The sequence below is a fragment of the Muntiacus reevesi genome, chromosome 18 (genome assembly GCF_963930625.1).
Source record: "Muntiacus reevesi chromosome 18, mMunRee1.1, whole genome shotgun sequence".
NCBI classification, from domain to species: Eukaryota; Metazoa; Chordata; class Mammalia; order Artiodactyla; family Cervidae; genus Muntiacus; species Muntiacus reevesi.
The window spans coordinates 38,281,839-38,309,568 of NC_089266.1; the positions used below are offsets into that span (position 1 = coordinate 38,281,839).

At 57.4% G+C, this 27,730-nt stretch overlaps 1 protein-coding gene across 5 annotated transcripts; it reads left to right on the top strand.

Annotated features, from left to right (window-relative positions):
• The first annotated feature begins 4,811 nt into the window (after window positions 1–4,811).
• CLUH (clustered mitochondria homolog) lies at window positions 4,812–25,881 on the top strand. 5 transcript variants are annotated; one of them, XM_065909592.1, is made up of 26 exons: window positions 4,812–5,029; window positions 12,281–12,483; window positions 13,424–13,595; window positions 14,585–14,728; window positions 14,931–15,055; window positions 15,137–15,291; window positions 15,373–15,498; window positions 15,766–15,913; window positions 16,039–16,131; window positions 17,240–17,934; window positions 18,621–18,844; window positions 18,949–19,053; window positions 19,185–19,285; window positions 20,030–20,182; window positions 20,287–20,349; window positions 20,430–20,674; window positions 20,844–20,928; window positions 21,047–21,200; window positions 21,312–21,451; window positions 22,269–22,349; window positions 22,429–22,554; window positions 22,637–22,758; window positions 23,035–23,128; window positions 23,207–23,341; window positions 23,417–23,490; window positions 24,393–25,881. In XM_065909592.1, exons 1-26 carry the CDS (start codon window positions 4,930–4,932, stop codon window positions 24,577–24,579), a joined length of 4,050 nt encoding a protein of 1,349 aa, XP_065765664.1. In that variant the 5' UTR covers window positions 4,812–4,929; the 3' UTR covers window positions 24,580–25,881. The 5 variants fall into 5 exon arrangements, with proteins under 5 accessions (XP_065765664.1, XP_065765665.1, XP_065765663.1 ...); XM_065909593.1 differs by having other exon boundaries at window positions 18,952–19,053; XM_065909591.1 differs by lacking the exon at window positions 4,812–5,029 and adding an exon at window positions 8,449–9,159 and having other exon boundaries at window positions 18,952–19,053.
• The last annotated feature ends 1,849 nt before the right edge of the window (window positions 25,882–27,730 follow it).

A 27,730-nucleotide genomic window follows, 5' to 3' on the forward strand; every position in this document is an offset into this window, starting at 1 on the left:
ATGACATAGTATTGGGAATTTCCTGGTGGTCCAGTGGTTAGGACTCTGCAATTCCACTGTTGGGGGTCCAGGTTTGATCCCTGGACCAGGAACTAATCCTTCAAGCCCTGTGGTGAGGCTGGAAAAAAAAAAAAAAAAAAGCCACAGTATTTGCTCATTGTGAGCTTACACTGTGGGCTTTCCTGGTGGCTTAGATAGTAAAGAATCTGCCTGCAGTACAGGAGACTCAGGTTTGTGTCCTGGGTTGGGAAGATCCCCTGGAGAAGCGAATGGCCACTCACTCCAGTATTCTTGCCTGGAGAATCCCATGGAGAGAAGCCTGGTGGGCTGAGTCATGTGGTCACAAAGAGTCAGACATGACTGGGTGACTTTTGCTTTTTCACTTTCCCTTATGCTGGATTTATCTACTTATTCTTGGCCACACGGATGTAGGAGATAGATGGGCTCCAGGTTAGATATTTACAACTAGCCTCTTGTTTGCATTTCCTGAGACAAGAGATGGCTAGGTTTCAGTTAAGGCATTTACAATCAGCCTCCTGTTTGTCCTCCAAAATGGAAGTAACAACAGAAACAGGGTAAATAGCCAGCGTTTGTCTCTAGTTAACACCTTAAGGTAATAGTCATGGCAAGGACAAAGAGGGGCAAAACCCTATTTGAGTAAAGGATTAAGGGATGTCCAGTCCCTCGTCTTTTGGGACAAGGGAGACACTACACATGCAAAAAAAGCCTCCTTGTGGGTCAAAAGTCAGGGGATAACGCCAGGCTATCTTGAGTCTTGCTCCTCCCAGAAGCCTTCACTTCAAGACCCAACTTGGCTGAGGGGTGCATGTGCACCCCAGCGGAGGCTCCCAGGGTAGGTCAGGTGTGGGGAAAAAAGCCAGATAATTGGCCTGAAGGAAACTGTCACTGGGCAGTAGCTCCAGACTCAGAAGAACTGACTTCTATAAATGTGACCTCACTGCCTCTTTACTTTGCTGTTCCTCCTGACGAGGGGGAATACCCACACACTTTCTCTCCCTCCGTGCATCTCTGCCTTGCTCCTATCTCAACTGAACAAACCGTTTCTCCATGTGCTCACCCACTAGTTGTGCTATGCTTCTCATAATAAACTGTACCTGCATTTACAGTTTCCGCCTCCATGATAAATGCGTTTTTCACTGGGGGCAAGGATCCAGGGAAAATTAGCTTCTAACTCCTAGCCTGGTCTGGCGGCTAAGATTCCTGGTTTTCATCCGGGCTACCCAGATTCAATACCTGGGTAGGAAATTAGATCTCACTTCACACCACAGCTCACTGGTGCCTCACCAAGATCAGCACCAAGATCAGCTTGGGGGAACTTAGTTCCCTGAACTGGGATCCAACTCAGGCCCCTGGCAGTGAGAGCTCGGAGTCCTAACCACTGGACTGCCAGGAATACTCAGTCCTGCCCAATACTTTAAACCATCTCTAGATTACTAATAATTCCTAATACAATGTGAATGCTACCTAAAGAGTTCTAAACACAAAGTAAATGTTGTGAAAATAATTGCAAATACAAAGTAAATGTTGTGTAAATAGTTATAAATACAATGTAAATACTATGTAAGTAGTTGCCAGGGCAGCAAGTTCAAGCTATGCCTTTTGGAAGTTTCTGGAATATTTGAAGAGTTCTCTGGAGTTCCCTGGTGGTCTGGACCTCCCTGGTGGCTCAGACGGTGAAGAATCTGCCTGCAATACAGGAGACCAGCGTTTGATCCCTGGGTCAGGAAGATCCCCTGGAGAAGGAAATGGCTACCCACTCCAGTAATCTTGCCTGGGAAATTCCATGAACAGAGGAACCTGGCAGGCTACTGTCCATGACACGACTGAGCGACTTTCGCTGGTGGTCTAGTGGTTAGTGTTTGTAGCTGCAGAGCTGCGGTTCAATCCCTGCTCTGGGAATTCCCTCAAACCTCGTGGTACACCCCAGCCCCCCCAAATTTATTTATTTATTTATTTTTGATACACAGTTGGTTGAACTTGCCTGTGTGGAGGGCCTACCTGCATATTGATTCCTACCCAGTGTATCCCGGTTGGGGAGACAGGCAGCCCTGGCCACCCCATCTCAGTTCCTAGCTCCAGCCTCTAGGGATCTGGGATTGAGCCCAGGATGAGCTAAGATCAGACCTGTAATAAGTCCAGGAAGTATGGCCCAAGCCTCTGTTTGTCCCTGGCCTTATATCTCCCCAGGCAGCTGGGGAAGGGACGGCCCCCCACTGTGTAAACATCTACCCAGGACTCAGGGATCCCTATGTTCAAGTAGAGAAAAAGGAGAGAGGAAGAGGAAGGTGGAGAGGGATTGGCCTTAGGGGCCTCCTAGACTCCTCTGGGGCTGCTGGGCTGAGCTCAGAGTCAAACCGCAGAGCAGAGATGTGCAGTGTCAGCACCAGATAAGTCCCAGATCATTTTTTCAATCCTTTCATTTCATAGGTCTGGAGACTGACTGTCACCCCTTTCCTCCAGGCAGCTCTGCCCGCACAGGCTGGGGTTAAGGGAGGTGGAGCATTTCCTCTCTTATGGGTTCCTATAATCAGGCCATTGAGCTAGGGGACTCCTTCCTGCAATCCAGTGGGGTTGGGTTCCTGCTCACCTCTCCACCCCCTTGGGAACTCTGAAAATGAGGGGGGGAAGTAGCTATGCCCAGCTGAATGGGCCCATCCATTTTACAATAATTAGGGAGGTGGGAAGCTTCAAACAGATTAATTATATAGGCTAGATCTCAACCTTGATAAACCTCCCTTTGTATTTACTTAGCATCTTTACCCAGGGGCCATAAAGACAGAGACAGGGAGTGCCACCCGGGCAGGCAGCCTTGAGGATGGAGAGGGAGTTAACAGGAGCCTGCCAGGGAAACAGGAAGAGAATTCATTAGAGCCAAGTTGCAGGTTCTCAGGCTGCCGGGACTGCTTAGTCACTAGGCCCCTGGACTGACTGGTCATTAGCGCTCTCACTGACAGCAGGCACTCACAGACCTTGATCATAAGGGGACACAGGAGTAAGGCTAGGGCAAGGTAGAGGCTGGTGCTCTGCCTGGTGGGTCTCAGCTAGGCACCATAGAAACAGTTTGAAGCTCTGGATACAAAGGTCAAAGCATATAGCATATAAAACGAATATCTGCACGGAAAACCCAGATATTATAAATAATGATGGGGTCGAAGGTGAAACCCCATGGAGGCCTCTAAAGGATGGCTTGACTGCCTATACCCGGGTCCTCCATTTAACTAGCTACTGTGGATTAAACACTTACTATGTAGCAAGCTCTGGGGAGATGCTGGGGATACCCAGATAAATAAAGTACAGTCCTTGACTTCAAGAAGTCCCCTGGTCTGGTTCATCTCTGATCTTCCTGCAGCACTGAGCTCTCAAAAGCTTCGCTTAAAAGATAGAGTGAATCACCAAGTATTTTACACTATCTAAAGTGCTTTGATGACCATTATCTCCTCCCAATAACTAGGTGAGAGGCTAAACAAATGGATGTTCTTATTTGAGGAAGCTCCTGCAATTCAGAGGCGTGAAAGTCAAGTGACTTGCTCAAGCTTTCTAGAAGAGACAGGGCAGAGGTTGCAGGAAGCAGATCGCCAATCCAACTCTGTGTCAGGTTCATGTACCACCTGACTGTGCACCTTCCATGTGGCGGGCTGTAGTCAGGTCTTGCTTTTATTTCCAGCCTTCTTGTGTAATAGTCCAAACTCATCTCCCTCTTTCTAGCTCAGTGCCCCTTATCTCTCACACAGCAACCAAAGCATTTCTCATCTTCCTTTCTCTTGCTTAAATGCTTAATGCCTCTCACTGGTTCCCCTTCCCATCACCGGTACTCCAGGACAAAGTCCACTTTCCTTTGCAATTTTTATGAGGCCCTAGACCTGCCCCAGCCCACCTCTGCAGCTGCAGTTTCCCAATTCCCGTTAGATCTGGAATATGTCTTAAAGGCTTCCCCCATGGCTTCCTGGCCCTGTGCAAGGAAGACCCTTACACTTTCTACTTGAAGAACTCCAGCTCACTGGCAAGACCTGGTAAACTGTCACTGGGCAGCATTCTCTGACCTAACTTCTCACTCCTCACGAGGTTGCAAACATCTGAAGACAAGAACGACTGTAAAATGTCCAGGCTGTGGATTTAGCCTAGCCCAGCTAAAGTCTTTCTCTCCGTGTGACCTTGATCTTAGCTTCCTCCACTCAAAACTGGGGATGAGTACCAGCCCAGATGTGAGGACTCATCTGGTGGAGGCGGGGGGCGGGGGCGTCCAGGCTCCTAAGCCGTTGTGGCTCAGCACAAAGTTTCGTGGGCCCTGACACTTCAGTCAGCCACCGAACACCTTGCCTTTTGTCACCATGCCTTAGGCTACCTTCCACGCCCTCCTCCAGAAACCTTGGGTACCCCAATCCCACCCCTTCAAGGGACAACGGGAGGCTCGGTGAGGGGTCGCTGAGGGTCAGGTTACCACTGCAGATTACAGACCGCGTGGTCATTTGGCAGACTTGCAACAGGAAACCATTGGGGGAGGAGACAGTATGCAATAGCAGTCCTAGACTAGTCTCCACCCAAGGTCAAGGCGCCCGCCCGACGGGCGGTGAACCGCAAGGACGCCTCTCCGTAGCCCCGCCCCTCGAGGGCTCCCGAAGCCTATTTCTCGCCAAAGCCAGGGCGCGTTCCCTTTAAGGCGTTCCAGAAAGTCACGGCGTTGGTACACAGAGAACGAGGCGTGGCATATTTTGTCCCTCGCGGGCCTTCGTGGGCCGGGCCGGGCGCGAGGGCGGGGCAGAGAAGCGGCGGTGGGGTCAAAGGCTACAGCGCGCACCACGTGGGCCGGTGACTCCGTCCTTCCCGCAGCGGCAGCAGCGCGCAGGGCACTTGGGTTAGTGGCGCGGCGGGCGGCGCGGATAGCCGAGGCGAACGCCGGCTCCCGCCGCCATGGTCATCAAAACGGACGAGTTGCCGGCGGCAGCCCCGGCGGACAGCGCTCGGGAGCCCAGCTCGCAGGCCGGTGGCAAGGGGCGGCCAGGAGCGGCGGGTGAGTGGGGCCGGGGCCAAGGGGCAGCCGGGCGGGAGGCTGAACTGGGCCGAGTGCGCGGGTGGGTTTGGGGTGGCGCGGGGACCGCCGCCTTTTCTCCGCACCTGACCGGGCGCATCTCGCCGAGCCCTCCACCGGGCGCCCCCGCCCTGAAGGTCACCTTCACTGTCGCCCCCGGCTGCGGCCCGGACTTCACACACGTGGGATCCCGGGGAGGGCAGCGGCGGCGAACACACGCGTGCCAGATCGCGGGGACACGTGCGCGCACACGCGGTTTCGGGGTGCGCCGGCTCCGCAGATCGGTGGACTCGACGGCCCCACCCCCTACGCGCCCGGGCTTGGGGAACTCCCCCGACTGGGGTCACTTGACACTTGCTCCGTCTAGCACCCCCTTGCCGTCAGGATCCCTAGCGTTCCCCGTGCACCCGGCTGCAGCCTTGCGAGTTCGGCATAGCTTGGGACTTTTCAGGCTTGGTCTGTGGGAAGACCGCAAGTTGAGGATGTGTGTTTTGAGAGGGGCTTTCTGTGGTTCATTCCCAGAGGCAAGGCTTTAACCCCTGTTATGCAGACTCTGATCTCCGCCCTGTTAGATGTCAGCCTGGTGGGCAGACTTGGAGCGGGGGATGTCTACCTATGTATGGGGGCAAAGCCAAACTCCTTGGCAGGAGGTAGTGTTTGTGCCAGAACTTGATCATTAACCCGCCTTATTGCGAAAAGTGGGTCAGCCCAGAGTTGCTGTTTTTAAGGCAAAGGTCGTCAGCATGGAGTTGATCTCCCAGCTCTTCCCTGTGGGGACTGTGTGGCATTGACTTTGGGAGTGGCCGCAGTTTTTTCTGGTGGAGACTGCCTCTCTCCCGGGCTTCCACTGTTCCTTCCATCACATCTTTGACTGCAGCCCTGAGGTCCGGGAGCCCCTTCCCAGCCCCTGGGCTGTCTTCTTCAAATCTTTCTCAGAGCCTCAGGGCTGGGATATGTTCCTCTCTGCCCTGGGTGGCCGTGGGAGTACGGAACTAACCCTGCCTTCCGCTCCCACAACTCTCCTCAAAAGACACTTGTCATCTTCAACTCCCTCCCCAGCTTCAGTGAGTCAGGATCAGAGCAGGGCTAGATGGGCTCTCTGGCCCTGTAACGGGCCACAGCCAGGTTCGTTGGTGGTGGGGCATAGGTACTGTGGCAGCCTTGCTGATTGCCTGAAGAAGGCCAAGGTTTGGGCACAGTGACAAATGCTGATGACTCCAACCTGCCAGGCTTCACCCCAGTGAGGCTCTGTCTGAATCAGTGGAGCAGGCTAGATAAGTTCAAGCTGATTTCCTCTCCAGCAGAGAGACCCGAAGAGATGAAGCGACTTGCCCAAGGTCACACAACCATTTAGCATTTGGATTTCCCTCTCCTGGCCAGATTGCCAAGGCTGCCTTAGCCTGTCCCAGAGGAGGCTGGGAGAGGCATGTGGGCTGGGCTGGGATGCTGAAAACTCAGGGTTCAGGAGAGAGGAGAGTTGGAGAATTTCTCTGAGGGACTCTTTGGGGCAACCTGGGTCAGGGGCACATCCAGCTAGCTGTTCATTTGGGGGAAACTGGAAGCCTACTAGCAGGTGGAACATGGGCTCTCGAACCCTCTGGGAAGCTTGTATAGAGCCAGAACTTGAATTCCAGCCAGCCTGAATTTATTCAAAGGAGGATGGGGCTTTTATGGAGACTCTTCCCAACAGACCCTCATCCAGGTTTCTGACCTCAGAACCCAGCTCTGGAAGACTCTTTAGTCTCCTTGAGGAAGTGATCAAGGCCTTTTGTGGAGGGAGCAGGGGGGACCAAGGGTCAGTTGCCTTCTTGGGAATAAAGCTGCTTTTAGGGGTTAAGAGAACAGGCAGGTTTTTCAAGTTCACGGTGGTGTGTCAAGTTCCTTCTTCCTAGGGGAGGATTGCTTGGAGTCAAGGCCGGGAGTGGAGAGGCAGGGGGCTGGCAGACTGGAGAGGAGCTTGGGGGCTTACAGGAGCTACTGGATGGTACCCCCCCAGACCTCTTCTTTTGGGTGGGCCTGAGCAGAGTAGCTCAGGGAACACTAGATCCTTCCCAGGCCCTGCAGACCTGATTCTGACCTGGGTGGGGATGGGAAGGAGGCAAGCAGATGCCTACTTCCTTGGGGCCCTCCTTAGGCTGCCTGCCCCCACCCCTTTCTCTTGAAGCCCCAGGTTCCTGGGATGGAATGATCCCTTATGAGGCCTTACTTCCTGCCCAGAGCCTCACCTGCGGAGGTTTTGACTGGGGCGGGGCCTGGCCCTGGCACAGTCTACCGAGTGAGGCCATGCCAGGCTGGAGAATGCACACAGGGGCCACTTGGGATGGCTTACATTTCTTTTCTAACTCCTCTCTGCTGCCCATTGGATCTGTTTTCTTCCAGGCCAGTGCAGGGCTGTGCTTTATGTCTTCATTCTGATCTGGCCAGTGAAGACTTGGGGTGGGGGGTATGCCATGCAACCCCTTCCCCTTCTGCAGAGGATCACCCTTCTCCTTCCATACAGCCCACATCCTCAGGGGTGTCCCCCTGGGCTAAGAGGACATGGGTGTGGAGGCTTGGCTATGGATGGAGGAAGGGGGTCCTGTTAACCTGCTGGGTGCTACAGCCCAGGGGGTGGCGCTCAGGCCTGGGCTTGGACAGCTGACAGACCTGGTCTTTTCTTGACCTGGCCTGGCTGCCTGTTGCCTCTGCAACCTTGGGCAGCCTGCTCTCACTCAACATTCTGGAGTCTCAGTTTATCCTCAGGTGAGATGGGCTGGTCGAGCTGATGGAGGGACCTGCCGTGAACCGGGCCTAGAGTGAGCCTTGGCTCTGGTAACCAGGATGGGGGTGGTGGAAGCAGCTCCTCAGGGGTCATTGCCAGGCTGCCCCGCCCCGCCCTCCTCTCCAGAGGGTTAGGACGTGTTTGAGGAGGGTAGTGGGAGCAGAGGGGCCCTGCCTGGCGCTCTGTACCTTCCGCTCAGGGTGTGCGAGCCAGAAACCCTTGGTGGGGGCTGCAGCGATCTGGGGGCCTGCTGCGTGCCAGCCCTTCAGGGCTGTCTGGACAGGACTGGAGGGGAGGGAAGGGGCCCGAAGAGGCCTGGCTCCCCGCCCCCACCCTGGTTAGTATGGATGCCGGAGCAGCCCTGCCTGGGCCCTGGCAACAAGTCAGAGGCCCTGGGAAGGCGCCCTGGCGAGGCTGGGCATGTTCCTTCTCCACCGCCGCACGGCCTTGGGTCTCTTGCTGCCAGCTCTGTTTTCCCCAGGCAAGAGACTTGGTTTTCTCCCGGCGGCGCAGGGGCTGCTGGGAAGGGAATTCGGAGCCTGCCAGCTCCTTGGTGGAGCTGGAGGCCGGGCCCCGGTGCAGTTGTCCTCTGGGAGTCTGGGGGCCCCTCCGCCCTCCCCCCAGAACGGGTGTCTCTCAGGAAGGGGAGAGCTGCCAGGTCACCTGCAGGGGGCAGCGTGAGCCAGGGGGCAGCGTGAGCCAGAGGCCCCCGCTGGCCACTTGACCCGGGAGGAGGCAGGCAGGGCACTCAGCGGCTGCCAGTGGACAGGGGGCGGCCACCTCATGGCCTGGGCCCGGGTCTGCGCCAGCTGTTGCCGGCAGCTGGCAGAAGCAGTCCTGCCCACCCCCACTGGGGTTGGGGCAGAGGAGAGGACCCCCTTGCTGGACCCTACTCCTGCCACCCAGTCACCGGGGCCCTCGATCTGGAGGGTCCCAGGTAGCCCAGACGCTGGGTTCTCCCACCCCATGAACTGCTTCACCAGCAGTGACCCCCTTTGGGGGGGATCCAGGGAAGCAGGCCTGAGCCCTGGTGGCGGCTTTACCCGGGGTCCTGGAGCCTCCAGGGCCTCTTGGCCCACAGCCGTCCTTCTGGCCGACCTTGAGCAGGATGCAAGGCAGGGGGAGTGTGCCCTTCCCAGGGCCGCCCCGGCAGGCCTGGCCCCGCTGAAACCCGAAGCCAACCAGAGCTCCAGCCCAGGGCCGACCAGCTGCATGGGGGCCAGGCTGGAGGCACAGCCCGGAACGAGGGACACGGGCAGTGCTGGGCCTGAGCCGCAGAGCGGGGGGCCTTGCTGCCATGGAGGTCCCGTGAGTCCAGAACCCAGGAGGGGGCGGCGGCCGACCACACCAGGTGGGCTTGTGGGGGCAGTGAGCCAGCCTCTTGTGGGGAGGTCACTGGGTCTTGATCCGGCTGTAGGGAGACCCTCAGGGTCCTTTGGAGGAAAGAGGAAGGGCAGGACGGGCTGTCCTTAGCGGAGTGGAGGCCCCTGGAAACCAGCCACATGCCTTTGAAATCTGGTAGGGCGTTGCGTGCCCCCTGGGGGGCAACCTGGTGTATGGCGCCTGCCTCCTGGGCAGGGTCCCTGGGCCAGGGAAGGGGAGCGGGAGCTATGACCTGTCTGGGCCCAGGTCTCTGCCTTCCCACTTTTGGGGTCTCAGACCTCGAAGCGGCTGTGCCATGCTGGCCGGGGGCCCCCTCATCCTGAAGGCTGTCAGCCAGCACAGCCTTTCTCAGGGACTCAGTGCGGGGAAGGCCACCTCAAGCCTGTCAGGTCTCTTGCTGCATTTTGAAAACTGACCAACCGCCACCCATCTCCCACCCCCCTGTTCTGTCTGCATTGTCACAGAGGTGGCCAGGTTCTCCCTTCCGAGCTGGCTGCTCACTTTCCGGGGGCTGGGGGTCACCGTGCCTGGGGCTGTGGGTTCTCTCAAAGGAGAGGTTCTTGTGGTTCTTTGGGGGAGGAGGATGGGACTGTATCTGAGTGCCTGGCGGCTCTGTTTATCACTAAGTTGAGGGGACGCGGTAAGAGGGAGTGGCTTTTCTCCATGTCAGCACCCCCCCACCCCCGCCTTGCGTGCCCTTGTGTGCCAGGCTTATCTGGACTTTCTACCCTTTCCCGAGGCGCTGGTGGGTCTGGGTAGAGCCCACACAGCTCTGTGGAGATGTGACCCATTCCTGCTCCTCATGGCAGGGTAGGGATGAGGAGGTGGAGTCCAGAGGGGATCGCTGGGGTCCGGAGCAGACCCAGGCGAACAGGTCTATCTGGAGCTCAGAGATAAGCGCGGGGCCAGAGTGGCTGCAAGGTGGACCCGGGAGGGAAGGCCCCGCGGGCTGACGGGGCACCCAGGCAGGCCTCTGTTGTGCTGGAGGGCTTCTGTGAGTTCCTTCTCTGCTCCCCAGGGTCCGGGTGGGGGGGTCTCCTCTGTTCCCCCTAGTTCCTGGGGGAGAAATGGAAGGTGTGGTCACCTGCTCCTCCTCTCCCCACATGTGAGTCCATTGCTAGTCACAGATGTTAGGCTTTTACAGTAATTAATTCATTAGTTCAGTGCCTTTCTGTTGAGAGGGCAGGAAAGGAGGAGGGAGACAGAGCTGCTAGTGTGAACAGCCACCCCAAGTGCAGTGGGACACTGTTGTCAGGAGTCATTGGTCCGACTTCCAGGAAGGAGGTTTATTTCACCTGGGCCTTGACGGATGAGTAGGAGCCTGCCAGACGGAGTGGTCTGTATGGGGCAGCATACCAAAGCACAGGTAGGAGGCAAGATGTGTGGCCTGTTCTGAGATTCCTGAGTGGTTTGGGGTAGCTGTACCTTGATGGAGAGAACGCAGGAGCTGAGAGGGACTTTAGACCCAAGACGTTTGGATCCTGTAAACAGTGGAGAGTGTTAGAACATTCTAAGTGGTACCTTTTTATTGTTTTTGAAAGCAGCAAACTGGCTGTGTTTATTTGATTCTGTGGGTTTTCATTTACTCATATTAACCATTAATTATGCAGGATTACCATTAATTGAAACATTTTACGTTTTTACTATGGTCACATTTAACATCAACTTAAAAAGCACTTTATTTCAAAAAGCGATTATCTCTAGTGACCAGAATTTCATTCGTGGAAGCACAAGTGTTGTCTTTGGATCACATTTAAGCTACTCATCTAAGGATATGGTCATACCATGAAAATGAAGATTACTTGTTGATTTCGAATATAAAATATGAACAGTTCACAAAGTTGCTTGGAGAATTTGCTCCCTACAGTCTCAGGGTCCTAGTTTTCTCAAAAAGCTCCTCATATGTTTTTTTCCCTAAATCATACCCTAAAATAAACACTAGTTAAGCAGTTGTGTCATACAGTAAGGAAAGTACAGACTTATAAGGAAAAGGTTAAATCACTTAATCCTGCTCAAGGAAAGCCACTGAATCCTGGGTCTTTTAGTCTTTCCACTGGCCAAGATGTAAATGTGCATATACACACATAGTTAGGACTAGTACATATACGAGGTGTTTTTGTTTTTGTTTTTTAAGTACAGTTGACTTTCAGTGTTAAGGGTTTAAAAAAAATTTTTTTTATTGCATTGGGTCTTCATTGTTCCTCGCCGACTTTATCTGGCATAATATGTAGCAGGCTTTATCTTACGGGCGGGAGCTACTCTTCATTGTGTTGCACGGGCTTCTCACTGTGTTAGCTTCTCTTGTTAGTGGAGCACAGGCTCTAGACGCACAAACTTCAGTAGTTGCAGCTCACGGGCTCAGTGTTGTGGAACACGGGCTTAGCTGTTCCGCAGCGTGTGGAATCTTCCCAGACCAGGGATCGAACCCGTGTTGCCTGCATTGGCAGGCGGATTCTTATCCACTGCACGACCGGGGAAGTCCCTGCGATTAGGTTGGGGCGTGGTGGGGGGCATTTGCAGAGCAGGGGCTGGTTTGTGGAAGATGGTAAGTTCCACGCTGATGAGATGAGTCTGGCGAGGCCTTGGGGATGGCCACACATTGAAAACCTGGATGGAAGCCTGGATGGGTCACATGAGCCGTGAGGTGGAAGGGCATTTGGAACCACAGATAAGGGTGAGATGGAGATGAGGAGTAGCTGGGGCCCGGGACACCCACAGCGGGACTGCGGGAGAAGTCGAGCTGGACAGGAAGGGACCAGAGTGTCCATCAGGGAAGAGGGGGGAGTGAATGTGGGGAGGGTTGTTGAAGCCACTTGCATTGGTAACTCTGGGAGAGTCGACTGGGGGGCCTAATCACATGGATGCCAGACGGGGGTCCTGAGGAGAGATGGGAAGCGAGAGCCCGGGCTGTGGAGGGCGCAGGCAGGAGCCTGCAGGTGCCCAGAGAGGGCTTTCTGGGAGGAGTGGTGTGCCTGGGGTATGGTGGGCCTAGCGCAGGGCTGGCACCATTCTGTAGGGCGCTGCCCACTCTGGCTGGACGCCGACCTCACCAGCAAGGCCCGTCTGACTCAGCCCCCTCGTCCCTGCAGAGCTGCCTTCAGTCATGCTGTTGAATGGGGACTGCCCAGAGAGCCTGAGGAAGGAAGAAGGGGCTGCAGAGCCGCCCCGGGAAAATGGGCTCGATGAGAACGAGCCAGGAGAGGAGACCACCGGACAGGAAGTCATCGTCATTCAGGACACAGGCTTTTCAGTGAAGATCCTGGCTCCTGGAATCGAGCCCTTCTCCCTCCAGGTAAGATAGCGGAGGGGTGCTGGGGGCCGGGGTCTGTGAGGGGGGATGAGGATGGGGTCACAGGCAGGAAACTGAGTGTCCTCTGCCTTCCAAGGTCACTCACGTGGTAGACATGGGAGTCCAGGTTGAAACTGTCACCCCATTGCTAGGGGCCAGATCCCAGCTGGAACTGCCAGCCCTGTCTAGGGAGGGATACAGTGGCTGGGTAGTGCTGGGGTCCCAGGGCTCCCCAGCCTTGGGTACGTCAACTCTCTGGCTGGAGTTTGACTGTCTGCTTGAGAGAAGAGGGGTTTCCCTGGTGGTTCAGGGTTAAATCTGCCTGCAATGCAAGAGACCCTGGTTTGACCCCCTGGAGAAGGGAATGGTTGTCCACTCCAGTATTTATGCCTGGAGAATTCCATGGACAGAGGATCCTGGAGGGCTACAGTCCATGCGGTTGCAAAGAGTCAGACACAGCTGAGCAACGAACACTTTTACTTTGGGAGGAGAGAGGTATTGGGCGTCTCCAAGAGCAGAGCCTCCCCAGAAGTCTTGCAAACTGACTCATTGGGAAACCAGATGAGGCCTCTTGCATCTTCTAGACCCACAGGCTTGAGCCCCAGGCCATACCTTCCTGAAAGGGGAAGTCATAGGGAGGAGGCAAGATGGCTGTTTTCCTTTCCTTGTTCTTACACCTCTGCTCTGTTCAGAGTCTGCAGGAATAGTTGAAGCCTGTGGGTAATGAGTCCAGGCTCTGTCCTGCACATGTATGTACACCCTGCACACATGCACACACACGCGTGCAGGTGGGCACAGTACTTAGGGGCAGGGCCTGGACTTTAAAATAAAAGCCACAAAGGGGAAAATGGTATTTGAAGCATTGATTTTAGGGACCCAGGTACTTTGGGCTGGGAAAACCGGTATGTTTTCACCAGGGTGGTGGGGGCCTTCTCCCTGGCAGGTATCCCCCCAGGAGATGGTGCAGGAGATCCACCAGGTGCTCATGGACCGTGAAGACACGTGTCACCGCACCTGCTTCTCATTGCACCTGGACGGCAACATGCTGGACCACTTCTCAGAGCTGCGCAGTGTGGAGGGGCTGCAGGAGGGCTCGGTGCTACGCGTGGTGGAAGGTTTGTCTGGAAGTCGACCAGCTCCCCAAGGAGGGGATGGGACACGAGGAGGCGGGGCCAGGTGGCACTCTCCCCATCCCGCCCCTCCCGCTGGCAGCTTGGTATCTCTGTGTCATGGATGAGCATGTAGAGGCTTGGGGCAGTGTTGGACTTGTGGCGACAGGACAGGAGCAGAGGTCTGCTTCTCTGGTCCTCTCCGGCACACCCTCCAGCTTCAGGGGTTAAATATCAGAGTCATGATTTTAAAAAAAAACAAAAAAACAGTAGCAAGCAAGTGCTTGAAATCCGCCCATACAAATTTTATAGCGATAAAAGTTCAGTCTCTTAAGGAAACTGAAATTTCATGGTTCGTGAGTAGGAAAGTCAGGCCCCGTGTGGAGCGATCAGCTGGCATGATGAGGCTGGTCTATTTGTTAAAATAAAAAAGAAAAGATCCTGTAAACTTGGGTTACCTGGGGAGAGTGGCACAGAGGTTCCAGGCATGTCACCCAAAGTTCTAATGTGGGGGAAAAGTAACTCGGCTGTGCCCAGACTTATCCAATTACGGCTCCTCCCACTTGTCTCTGAAGAGCCTTCATTATGATTTCCTGAAACGTGAGTTGGGGAGCAAGGTTGAGTCCTGTAAATCCTCTGGCTGTCCTGGGGGAGGGCTGCCCCGGGAGAACTGGACTGAGCCTGTGGGGACAACCTAGCCACGGTGACACTCGTGGACAGAGAACTGGGGCTTCTGTGGGCCGCTGTGGCCTGTGTGCACTTCCAGAGGTACTTCTTGTGTCCTTTGGCAGAAGGTTCTTTGCAAACAAAGATCCCTGCTGATAGGCAGATATGTGTGTGGAAAGCAGATTTCCAGCCTAGGTGTTCAAAAGGGAATCTGCAAGTGAAAGCCTAAAATTGAAAATCAATGCTACCCCTGCTTGTGCTCAGGCCAACTGCTCTCCGCTGGGGAGGCTGTTGCCCTGGTAACGCCCTGCCCCTCCACCTCCCAACAGAGCCTTACACAGTGCGAGAAGCCCGCATCCACGTGCGCCACGTTCGAGACCTGCTCAAGAGCCTAGACCCCTCCGATGCCTTCAATGGGGTTGACTGCAACTCCTTGTCCTTCCTGAGCGTCTTTACCGATGGCGACCTGGGAGGTGCGGGAGGTGTTGGGGATGGCGGTTGGGCAGAGGGGCTGGGAGCAAGTTGAATTAGGGCGGGTGAAGGGGGCTGGGGGCCTCAGCCTTCTCACCGGAGGGAAGCGGGGCCGGAGGCACCCAGGCCCGGGCCGCTTGAGCTGGGGAGGGTGTTGGCCCCCCTGGGCCGCTGTGTGCTGACCACCAGCCTCGGGTCCCTCAGACAGCGGGAAGCGGAAGAAGGGCTTGGAGATGGACCCCATTGACTGCACACCGCCCGAATACATCCTCCCTGGGAGCCGGGAGCGGCCATTGTGTCCTCTGCAGCCCCAGAACCGGGACTGGAAGGTGGGAGCGGGTCTCTGGGGATGGGGGCAGGGGACCAGCCACCAGGAAGCACGGCCTGCTCACGCTCAGCCGTTGCTGCAGCCCCTGCAGTGCCTGAAGGTGCTCACCATGAGCGGCTGGAACCCGCCCCCCGGGAACCGCAGGATGCACGGGGACCTCATGTACCTGTTCGTGATCACAGCTGAGGACCGGCAAGTCAGCATCACGGCCTCCACCCGGGGATTTTACCTGAACCAGTGAGTGCCTGTGCAAGCCCACGGGGAGTCCATGGGCAGCCGCCTGGGGGGCACCCGGCACAGTGATCATCCTCTCTGCAGGTCCACGGCGTACCACTTCAACCCCAAGCCTGCCAGCCCCCGCTTCCTCAGCCATTCCCTGGTGGAGCTGCTCAACCAGATCAGCCCAACCTTCAAAAAAAACTTTGCCGCCCTGCAGAAGAAAAGGTAGTGCCTCGGCCTGTCGGTCCCTCATCTCCCAGGGTGGGTGACCTGGACGGCCTGGAATCTAGCACTTCTGCGCTAAGAAGCTGGGCCCCCAGCATTTCAGAGCCTCCCACTCGAGGCAGCAGTCCTGGGACAAGTGGCCGTGCGCCCCTGCTGGACTCTCCAGGGACAGAGCCTTAGTGGGGAGACGGTGAGGCCTCGAAGAAGGGGCCCAGGGCAGAGCTCTGGGCTCACTGGGCCACCCCATCTCCCCTCTGCTTGCTGCAGGGTCCAGCGCCACCCCTTCGAGAGGATCGCCACCCCATTCCAGGTGTACAGCTGGACAGCGCCCCAGGCGGAGCACGCCATGGACTGCGTGCGGGCGGAGGATGCCTACACTTCCCGGCTGGGCTACGAGGAGCACATTCCCGGACAGGTGCCTGCGGCCGTCCCCGGCTCCTCTCTCCCTTCCCTGTGGGGCCAGGCTGGGTTCTCGGTGCCTGTGGGGCTGCCCCCTGCAGGTGGTGGGGGCTCAGGCTGAGCTGACTGGTCCCTCTGCAGACCCGGGACTGGAACGAGGAGCTGCAGACCACACGGGAGCTGCCTCGGAAAAACCTGCCTGAGCGCCTGCTGCGAGAAAGAGCCATATTCAAGGTACCCGTGGCCCCTCAGGCCCGCCTGCCACCTCCCCACTGGTTTTCTGTGGTTAAGAGGGAAGCTGGATCAGGGCTTCTGTGGATAAGGGCCTTCAGAGGCCTTCCAGGTCATTCTGCCACTTTCTGCCTCCCAGCAGACAACCCCAGCTCCTTTTTCTGGCCTCTCTGAGATTTAGAGTCTGGGGGTGGGGGGTGGGGGCAGGGAGCCACCTCCAGAATGGGCTGAGTGATGCCCACGCCCATTTTACTCCCAACACAGCCATTTGGGGACCTGGGCACACGTGTCTTCCTGTGATGTTCTCAGTGCTTTTGCTGACAGAGATGAGGAAAAAGCAGTGCTTTCGGGGGGAAAAAAAAAGCTTTAAAGTCTCCCATAATTTTACTAGAGATAATAATGGTAAAGAAATATAAATGTCCTGGGTGCTCACTTTGCCAGAAGCTGGGCCAGGTGCCGTGTAGGCTTGTAATCTCCCGGACACCTTATAAAGGACAATGGCTTTTTTTTGGCTGCACTGCTAGGCATATGGGATCTGAGTTCCCCGACCGGGAATGGAACCCGGGCCCCCTGGAGTGGAAGCGTGGACTGTTAACCACTGGACCACCAGGGAAGGCCCCTGAAGGTCGATACTTTTATGTCATCTATAGACATGAAGACGGATGTGACAGGTGATCCAGCAGAGATCACCTGGCACATAGTTGGTGGGTCCCAGACCCACCCAAGTCCTCCTGCCCCCTGTAATCACTGAGCTCTGCTGTCTCTCCGAGTATTTGATCAAAGTGAAAGTCGCTCAGTCATGCCCAACTCTGTACAGCCCATGGAATTCTCCAGGCCGGAATACTGGAGTGGGTAACTGTTTCCTTCTTCAGGGGATCTTCCCAACCTGGGGATCGAACCCAGGTCTCCTGCGTTGCAGGCGGATTCTTTACCAGCTGAGCCATTAGGGAAGTGCATAAATGTTACATTTTTTCAGAACTGGGGTTTCTGGTGCTTTTCCAAGTGTGAGAAAACTTCGTTCGTCCTGCTTACCTCCGCCAGCCCCGGGTAAGCTTGGCCAGGCGAGATGAACGCACAGCGGCTCCCTCACTCTCTGACCTCCGACCCCCAGGTGCACAGTGACTTCACGGCGGCAGCCACGCGGGGCGCCATGGCGGTCATCGACGGCAACGTGATGGCCATCAACCCCAGCGAGGAGACCAAGATGCAGATGTTCATCTGGAACAACATCTTCTTCAGCCTGGGCTTCGATGTTCGCGACCACTACAAGGACTTCGGCGGGGACGTGGCGGCCTACGTGGCGCCCACCAACGACCTGAACGGCGTGCGCACGTACAACGCGGTGGACGTGGAGGGGCTGTACACGCTGGGCACAGTGGTGGTGGATTACCGCGGCTACCGGGTCACAGCCCAGTCCATCATTCCCGGCATCCTGGAGCGGGACCAGGAGCAGAGTGTCATCTACGGCTCCATTGACTTCGGCAAGACAGTGGTGTCACACCCGCGGTACCTGGAGCTGCTGGAGCGCACGAGCCGGCCCCTCAAGATCCTGAGGCACCGGGTGCTCAACGACCGGGACGAGGAGGTGGAGCTCTGCTCCTCCGTGGAGTGCAAGGGCATCATCGGCAACGATGGGCGCCACTACATCCTGGACCTGCTGCGCACCTTCCCCCCCGACCTCAACTTCCTGCCTGTGCCGGGCGAGGCGCTGCCAGAGGAGTGCACCCGTGCCGGCTTCCCCCGCGCACACCGCCACAAGCTGTGCTGTCTGCGCCAGGAGCTGGTGGACGCCTTCGTGGAGCACAGGTGGGGCACGGGTCGGCAGCTGCAGCCTCGGGCAGGGAGGGTGGTGGTGGCGTCTGACCCCAGCCGGGGGAGGCTTTGAGAAGTGAAGAGGAATGATCTCTGGGCCCATCACTGTGGCATCCAGCTCCCCCACACAGACACCCAAGAGCTTCATGTAGATGAGAAAGTAGAGAGACTGGTTTCTACTGAAGTGGTGCTGTTTCCTCGAGAAGCATGTGGACATCTGCTTAGGTGTTTTTGAACCTCCCAGTGCCATGGCCCTGGGGTGGGAGAATACAGGTGGGGTCCCTGCTGTTGGCGGTCAGTGCTTAGGGGTCAGCCCGTCAAATGTCCCATGCCAGGAATAACTCTCCCTCTCAAAATGCCAGTGGGGTCCCTGGTGCGCTCAGGAGCCCTGGCCTGCGTGGTGAGCCAGCCCCCCACCCCTGCATACACACCCAACTGTCTTCCTGTCTAGAAAGATCCCTATTTTTGCTGTGACCTGCCAAAACCTGGTAGAATGGCTGGGCTGGAACGCATGCGTGGACACTTGCTCCTTGGACAGGACAGGCCGTGTCCCTGGCACCAACATCCTTAACTCCAGCAGGGCAGGAGCTGAGGCCTGGCTCAGGTCCCCCCACAGCCAGCAGGAAGCTCCTAGACGCTCCTCTCCCATCCTCTTCTCCACCCCACCCACTGTACCCCAGGTATCTGCTCTTCATGAAGCTGGCAGCCCTACAGCTGATGCAGCAGAAGGCCAGCAAGATGGAGAGCCCCACGTCACTGGAGAACGGCGACGCCCCATCCTCGGAGTCCAAGCCTGAAGACCCTCCAGCCCCCGAGGCGGGAGGCGAGGAGGAGGGCAGCACTGCTAGTGGCCTGGCCAAGGTGAAGGAGCTGGCGGAGACCATTGCCTCGGACGACGGGACAGGTGGGGCTGCTGGGGGAGCCCCAGGCCAGGGGAGGCTCAGGCTGCTACCCAGCCCCCATCCTTGGGGGAGGCAGGGCAGCCCCTAACAGGCTGTGTCTTCACAGCAGACCCTCGGAGTCGGGAGGTGATCCGCAATGCATGCAAGGCGGTGGGTTCCATCAGCAGCACGGCCTTCGATGTCCGCTTCAACCCTGACATCTTCTCGCCGGGTGAGTGGTCCTCGGGGACCCCGGTGCTGGGGGCCTACTTGCCTCCCTGAGTGCTGCTGTCTGTCTGTCTGTCTGTGTGGTGCCTGCCTCCCTTCTGCTGGCTCACACCTCCTTGCTCTCCCCGCCTGCAGGAGTGCGCTTCCCCGAGTCCTGCCAGGAGGAGGTTCGGGACCAGAAGCAGCTGCTGAAAGACGCCGCTGCCTTCCTGCTCTCTTGCCAGATACCTGGCTTGGTGAGGGTGGGGTGGGACAGGGGGGCACCGGGGGCGGGGGCGGCGGGGGTGGCAGGGGTCACAGGCTCTGGGGCCTCATTCGCCTCTGGGAGCTCATGGAGCCTTTGCAGGAGTGACCTAAACCTCCTGACTGCGAGGCAGACAGTTCTCGTTCCCAGAATAGGGCCAGTGACACAGAGGGGCCAAGGCAGGCATCAGTTGTGCCCTGGGTGCCCTCCCTTGGGGGCTGACAGCAGGGGTCTGGTCCTCCGGAGTCCCCGTGTGAGGGGATGGCAGACAGGGCGTGGGAGCATCTTTCCCCGCCCCCACCCCCCAACGAGCTTGGCGTGGAGTCCTATGTGTGTCCGGAGGGCTTGCTCCCCGCCGAGGCAGCCCTGAGCTCAGGTGTTGTGCTTGTCCCCCGATCTTTGAGCTGAGCCTGCCGTGCCCGCTGCTCCAGGCTCGTGGCCCTGCTCCTTCCCGTGCCATCACAGGGGAGCCTTGCTGCCCCCTCATTGCTGCTCCCCGCTGGTGGTCCCAGCAGTCACAGGGGTGACAGTGGCCTGAACAGAAGGCCGGGGATGAGACCTCACATCTTACTGCTCGCATCCTTTCTTTCCTTTCCTCTCACTGACTGGGAGCAGGGAGTCTTAGTCCCTTCCTTTCTCAGGGCCCCAGAATAGCAGGAACCCCCACTGGGAAGACCCGGGGCAGGAGGAGGTGGAGGGCCTGGGCTGGGGTGGCCTGACCTGCTGCAGCCCGCAGGTGAAGGACTTCACAGACCACGCGGTGCTGCCCATGGACGGGGCCACGCTGGCCGAGGTGATGCGCCAGCGTGGCATCAACATGCGCTACCTGGGCAAGGTGCTGGACCTGGTGATGCGGAGCCCGGCCCGCGACCAGCTGGACCACATCTACGTGAGTGCTGCCCGGGGTGGCTGAGAGACGGAGGGGGGCGGGGGACTGGGCTGGAGGCCTGGAGCCCAGCTCAGACACCCCTCTTTTTCTTTGAACCCATGCAGAAAATTGGCATCGGAGAGCTCATCACCCGCTCTGCCAAGCACATCTTCAAGACGTACCTACAGGTACTGCCGCTCACCCCAGCCCGGCTCAGGGAGGCGTCCGGGGAGCCCGGGTGATGACAGCGGCCCCACCTCCCTTGCAGGGGGTCGAGCTCTCGGGGCTCTCGGCCGCCATCAGCCACTTCCTGAACTGCTTCCTGAGCTCCTACCCCAACCCCGTGGCCCACCTGCCCGCCGACGAGCTCATCTCCAAGAAGAGGAGCAGGAGGAGGCGAAACCGGCCTCCAGGGGCAGCAGATAACACAGCCTGGGCCGTCATGACCCCCCAGGAGCTTTGGAAGAACATCTGCCAGGAGGCCAAGAACTACTTTGACTTCAGCCTCGAGTGGTACATGAGTGGGTGTGGCGCTGCAGGTCTCCGGCAGAGGAATGGGAGAAGAGAAAGGGGGAGCTGCTTGCTTGGGGAATTGGGAGAGGGGGCCCAGGGCCTAGGGGCTCGGGTGGAGGTGGGCAGACGGGTGCTGGGCTGCTCGGGCCCACCCTCCGCTCCTCCCCAGTGAGACAGTGGACCAGGCTGTGGAGACCTATGGGCTGCAGAAGATCACGCTGTTGCGGGAGATCTCCCTGAAAACTGGCATCCAGGTGGGCCGGGTTTGGAGCGTCCTGCAGGGTCCCCGGGGCTTGGGTGAAGCTGGTGGGGCAGTGCTGGCCACGTGAGCCTGGGCTGAGGCTCCCTGTGGGTGTTGGGCGGGGCCCCCAGATCCTGCTGAAGGAATACAGCTTTGACAGCCGCCACAAACCTGCCTTCACGGAGGAGGACGTGCTCAACATCTTCCCCGTGGTCAAGCACGTCAACCCCAAGGCCTCGGACGCCTTCCACTTCTTTCAGAGCGGGCAGGCCAAAGTACAGCAGGGTGCGTGCCAGGTGCGGCCGGCGGGGGGGTGGGGGTCGGGGGGGGGTGGAGAGGGCCCCCCCAGCCCAAACCCAGGCCAGCCCTGACCTTCCGCCCCCGGGTGCCCTGCAGGCTTCCTAAAGGAGGGCTGTGAGCTTATCAATGAGGCCCTGAACCTGTTTAACAACGTGTACGGGGCCATGCACGTGGAAATCTGTGCCTGCCTGCGCCTGCTTGCCCGCCTCCACTACATCATGGGCGACTACGCTGAGGTGGGCTTGTGCACCTTCTGGGGGGTGGTCAGCTGGGCCCCGGGTTGTGTTCTCATCCTCCTAGCCCAGCAGGATGCGGGGGTCCAGGCAGGTGGAAGTGGAGCCCTGTCATCCCAGAGATGCTGCTTACCTCTGGGCCCCCCCAGGAGGAGCAGGTGGAAACCCTGGGATTTGCTTGCTCTGCCTGTACATCCTTCCCCCACCCCCCAGTTCCTCCTGCCCCAACAACTGTGTCCTGTGGAGAGCTGCGGTGCCCGTGGACACAGTGGGAGTGATGCCAGGGCCTGCCTTCCCTTCACAGGGACAAGCAAGGGGCACATTCTCACTCATTACCTTCTAAGCACCCTGGAAGCTGCTCAGGGACTGTGCTGTTGACTGTACTGTCCAGGGGCCTGTTGGTGTTCACCTGCCTTGTTAGCCCCAGGGTTTGAGGCTGCCTCCGGTGCGGGCAGACTGCAGGTGCTCCATTCGTCTCCAACCATAGGACTCCTTGTTTTTTTTTTCACCTGTATATGCCTCCTTGTCTTAGTATGAATATTTTATTTTTAGTACAACTTTAGATTTGTATGCATATGTTTGCGTAGACTAAGACAAGTGTTTTAAAATGTGAAGCAGCCTCGGGGTGGGGTGTAGACTTCCTTGGTCACAGCAGCTGGATTTTGACCACTTCTTTGCCTCCTTGGTGCAAAGTAAAAATAGAAATTGCAGGCAGAGATGAAGAGGCCTGAGCTGCCGAGGAGGCTCATGGGGGAGACAGACAGACAGACGGGGTGTGGGGCGGTGCCACCTGGGGATGACAGCCCCCCACCTCTCCCAGGCCCTCAGTAACCAGCAGAAGGCCGTGCTAATGAGCGAGCGAGTGATGGGCATCGAGCACCCCAACACCATCCAGGAATACGTGAGTCGCCGCCGGGGGCGGGGCCGGCGCGGGGGGCGGGGCCGGCGGCCGCCCTGACCTGACCTCTCTGCCCCGGCAGATGCACCTGGCGCTCTACTGCTTCGCCAGTAGCCAGCTGTCCACCGCCCTGAGCCTGCTGTACCGCGCCCGCTACCTCACACTGCTCGTGTTCGGGGAGGACCACCCTGAGATGGCGCTGCTGGACGTGAGTGCTGGGGAGGGGCAGCGGGACTAGCCTCCATCCCAGGGGAGTGGGAGCTGACCAGGGCCCTCCCACCTGCCCCCAGAACAACATCGGGCTGGTGCTGCACGGAGTGATGGAGTATGACCTATCGCTGCGCTTCCTGGAGAATGCGCTGGCCGTCAGCACCAAGTACCACGGGGCCAAGTCCCTCAAGGTGGCCCTCAGGTGAGGCTGTGCTGGGTCAGGGGGCAGGGAGACCCCGGGCCACAGGGTCCCAGAAAGCACTTGAATCGAGGGCGGGCGCGGGATCCAGCACTCTGCCCTCCATCTGACTCCTGAGGAGCTTTCACCTTCCATCTCTTCTCTGAGCCCTGGACTTGGCTCTTACCCCTGGAGAGGTCCCGGAGTGGGATCTCAGCAGTCCGCACACGCCCCCATCAGTGCCCACCGGCCCGTTCACGTCCCTCCCTCGCCCCCACCCTGCGCCCTGCCGCCCCGCAGCCACCACCTGGTCGCCCGGGTCTATGAGAGCAAAGCCGAGTTCCGCTCCGCGCTGCAGCACGAGAAGGAAGGCTACACCATCTACAAGACGCAGGTGGGCCAGGGCCGGCTGCGGCGGGGGCGGGGGCGGGGCTGAGGGCGGCGCTCATCTCTTCCCGCCCGCGCCTCGCAGCTGGGCGAGGACCACGAGAAGACCAAGGAGAGCTCCGAGTACCTCAAGTGCCTGACCCAGCAGGCCGTGGCCCTGCAGCGCACCATGAACGAGATCTACCGCAACGGCTCCAGCGCCAACATCCCGCCCCTCAAGGTGGGTCTCCGAGTGGGGCTGGGTGGGCTCCCCCACTCCCCGGCCTCGGTGGCTCATGCTCCCCGCGCCCCTCAGTTCACAGCCCCCAGCATGGCCAGCGTCTTGGAGCAGCTGAACGTCATCAACGGCATCCTCTTCATTCCTCTCAGGTGAGGCCCCACTCGGACGTTGGCCGTTACTTTCTTGGTTATTAACTACAGGATTGAGGTGGCTCATACTGAGAAGTATAGCCCTCAGTGACTCCTTCCAGAAATACTCTGCATTATGATGCAAACACAGATCTGTCATCTTTTTTCCCCCTTAAGGCACAAAATTGTAGCAAACCTGGCACATAGGTATTTTTCTCCTGCACTTAATCAATCTTGGCGATCATCTCATGTCAGTATGTAAAGAGCTAATGGTAAAGAACCCACCTGCCAATGCAGGAGACTTTAAAGAAATGCTGGTTCAGTCCTTGGGTTGGGAAGATCTCCTGGAGAAGGGCATGGAAACCCACTCTAGTGTTCTTACCTGGAGAATCCCATGGACAGAGGAACCTGGGGGGCTACAGTCCATAGGGTTGCAGAGTTGGCCACCACTGAAGCTACTCAGCAGACATGCAAAGAGCAGCTTCATTCTTTCTCTGAGCTCCTGCTCTGTCAGTAGGGACGTGCCTCAGCGCTGAGCCCTGGAGGGGTCCCTGTGCAGCTCTTACACAAGCAGTAACAACCCTGCCCTCGAAAGCCCCTTGTCCCGTCTCCCTCTCACCTGTATGGGGCCTGGGTTTGGTCCGGTCAGCTTTAGGGCATTTACAGCAGACCTGCTCCACATTGCATATGTGTTCTGGGTGTGATCGGCAATAGGAGCGGCCAGAGTGCACAGGGTTTAGGCTGGGTGTGAAGGCTGGATGGGAGCCAGGCCTTCACTGGAGGCTGGCAGGTGTGCAGAGTTCTTACTTTCACTGCAGAAAGTGCAGAGCCTAATCTTGTCCTAAGTTGAAGCAAAGCCAGAAAGGTGACGGAGGGCCCAGGTCCACCCTGATGCCCACCCTCCGCCCCATCCTTTTACTCAGCCAAAAAGACTTGGAGAATCTGAAAGCTGAAGTGGCGCGACGGCAGCAGCTCCAGGAGGCCAGCAGGAACAGGGATAAGGCCGAGGAGCCCATGGCCACTGAGCCGGAGCCCGCTGGGGCCTCAGAGGATGCGGCCGCCCAGCCCCCAGCTGCCAAGGACCCTTCCTCCCCGAGCTTGCAGGGGTAGAAAGGGAGAGACAGACGGACAGTCAGTCAACTGCCCCCGGTGATCCAGACTCCAGGAGAAGGTGGCACGCCCTGCACATCAGGAGAGGAGTCAAGTCCCTCTTCCTCCACGTTTCCAACCCCATCCCCACCCCCAGCATCCTCCTGGGACCCGGGCCTGCCTGAACCCCAAGATGTTCTTGCACTGGTTCAACGAATACACACTGCAGAGGCTTCATGGAAGACATGCGAGCGGAGTGTGTGGGCATCAGTTCCCGGCTGGGGGACAGGTGCCTCTGCGGGTCCCCGTCCTCGAGCAGGTGTGTGCGAGTACGTCTGTGCCCGCGAGTGCCCTGACCCGTCCTTCCTGACTTGTACATAGCCCCGAGCCGGTCCCCAGTGCGTGATGCGCGGATGGGCTTTCTCAGGTCATTTGTACGTGTGACATTACGGCTGCTGCTTCTGCCACTGCCCCTGGGGCCGACGCGGCTCAAAGTCCAGGTCCGAAGCCAAAAAGAGGGGCGCTTTCCTGCGTCCTGGGATTGAGGGGGCGGCCTGAGCTCTGCGGCAGGGCTGGAGGCCTGGGGAGCACTTTAGCTTCATGGCGGGGTGAGGGCCGCAGCAGCTTTACTGATCGTGGTTGGGGCCTGGCCTGGCTGTGCTGGGGGTGGGGAAAGGGGTGGGCAGGGGCAGTTCCCCAGACACCCCTGTGCCCAGCCCTGGCTTGTCGGCCCTCGGCCACAGCAGGAGGTGCTGGCTCCCGCTCCCTGCACCCCAGCTGGGGCTAACCTTGGGGTCTAGTCTGAATGTATTCTCCCTGTTGAACCTCAGCTGCCTAACGCACAGTGGGGGTGGGGGTGGGGGGGCTAGGGGAACTAGGGCTGAATCATGGATCCTGGGGGAAGAGTTACAAATACAGGAGTGATTACTTGGTGGTGGAGCCTAGCTCCTTACCTGGACCTCGGCCACACTGGCACCTTCGACAGAGAGGAGCCCTGGGGGTGGCAGGGAGGGCCCTGCTGAAGGCTGCGGCCCCCATGGGCCCCAACTCCCCTTCTGCCGCTGGCCTCTGCTGCTTCTCGGCGGGCTGGGGGAGACAGCCGTCCTTCTGAACTGGAGGGAGCTGTCCCCGCACTGGGGCCTCTGCCTGGTGGCTTGGTGGGGAGCTGCTTATGGGAATGGTCTGTCCGAACACCTTGTTTCAAAGGGAGTGGGTGAGAGCTAGCAAGCGAGGCATCCCCACGGCTGATCAAGAACTTTTTCTTGTTTTTAAACCATCACGTCTTCATTTCACATTGGAATAAAGTGAGTTTTTGAAACCTGCTGCCCCAGCCTCTCCTGCGTGTTCTGTACCAGTCTTGTTCGATGGTGAAGATTATTGCCAGAAGCAGTACCTAGTAATAAGAGTTGAAAGCCCTTTAGGTCAAATTCAGGATTTTCCTTATAATGTCACTTAAGTGGGAGGAAGGGGGTGGACAGAGCCACAGGCGCCCAGCTGGGGCTTACCAGTCTGCTGGTGACTAGACCTACGGCAAGGGCACACGATGAACATCAGAAAGGCAACTAGGAGACTGTCGCCTCTAAAGAACTCTGTGGTGCTGGCTGGGTTGAGGGGCGTTTCCAGGTGAGGCCCCAGGCCCTGATAGGCTGTTGCACACCTAACTGGGCATCACCATTGTCCCTGCGCTTGTGAGGAGGACTGGGCGCCAACCCCAGAAGACTGGAGTAGAGGGATGTCTGAAATTTGCCATCCTATGTAGGCCCTTTCGATATAATATCCTGGGAGGAGCAGAGCCCACCTAGGTGGGCTTGAGGGACAGGACCTGTGAAGAGGAGGGAAGGGTTGTGGGGAGACCTGTCTCGAGGTATCTACAGCCATAGTTCTGAGCAGACAGGCGCGCAGCCTCATGCGGAACTGGAATGCCTCTTTGAATACTTGGAGACTGCTTTGTATGTGACATTATGGAAACAAAAATTCCGGTCCTGATGTCTGTTAGTTTTCTTGAGCCAGCTGGAGGACATCCATGAGATTTCCTCCTAAGCGCTGCTTAGCGATGCTCCCTCCCGCTCGCTTCCCACCCCTGGGGGGAACAGTCTCCTGGTTGTGTTCTAAACATGCGCCCCTTCTTGTAGCCTTCATCCTGTGAACACTAGTCATGTGTCTCGCAGGTGAATGTGGGGGCATCAGCTTGTAAGAGCTGAGAAGGGATCAGGTTTAATTACTGTTGTCCAGTCACCTGAGAGGCCCATTTTTCATGGTTGATCCCTTAAGCTTATTAGCGATGGCCAGTACCTTTTAGAACACAAATGACAAGGGGCTGTTTTATAAAGGACAGAGAGGTGTGGAATCCACCCTTTCTCCTGCTGGTTGACAGTGATTTTTTGAGAAAGGGTGAACAGTGGCATCTAGGAAGGGTTAGGGTGAGAACTGGCATGCAGGTCTGTTGATGGAGATGAGGTTGCAGGTGTTGTCAACTACGCCCACCTGCGCCTCCTTGTGGCCCCGAGGCTGGCCTTGCACTTTCTGCTCTCCTTTTCTTGCCTGGTTGCATTTCTTAGTTAACATGGTGTTAACTTTTGCAACTTCAAAAATAGTTTTAAAAGAATTGTTATTAAGTTGTATCATGTCTCCACTCACTCCTGCCCTCCAAATTTAGTTATTTTTGACCGAACCAGACTACATGTAGAACTCCCCCAGGGATCAAACCGGTGCTTTCTACAGAGGAGGTGTGGAGTCTTAACCACTAGATCACCAGGGAAGTCCTGTTTGGTTTTTTTCAGTTGAAGTGTAGTTGATTTATTAATACAAGGTCTATCTGGTGTAGAGCAAAGTGACTTATGCACTGATAGATCTATGTATTATTTTTCATATTCTTTTCCCTTATGGTTTATTAAGGATATCGAATATATACTTCCCAGTGCTCACAATGGGGGCTTCCCTGGTGGCTCTGATGGTAAAGAATCTGCTGGCAATGCAGGATACCTGGGTTCCATTGCTGGGTCGAGAAGATGCCAATAGGACCATGTTGTTTATGTATTTTATTTATGGTAGTTTGTATCTGCTAATCCCAAGCTCCTAATTTATTCCTCTCCCACCAACCCCCCACCACCCTTTCCCTTTGGTAACCTTTGTTTTCTGAGTCAGTTTCTGTTTTGTAAATAAGTTCATTTGT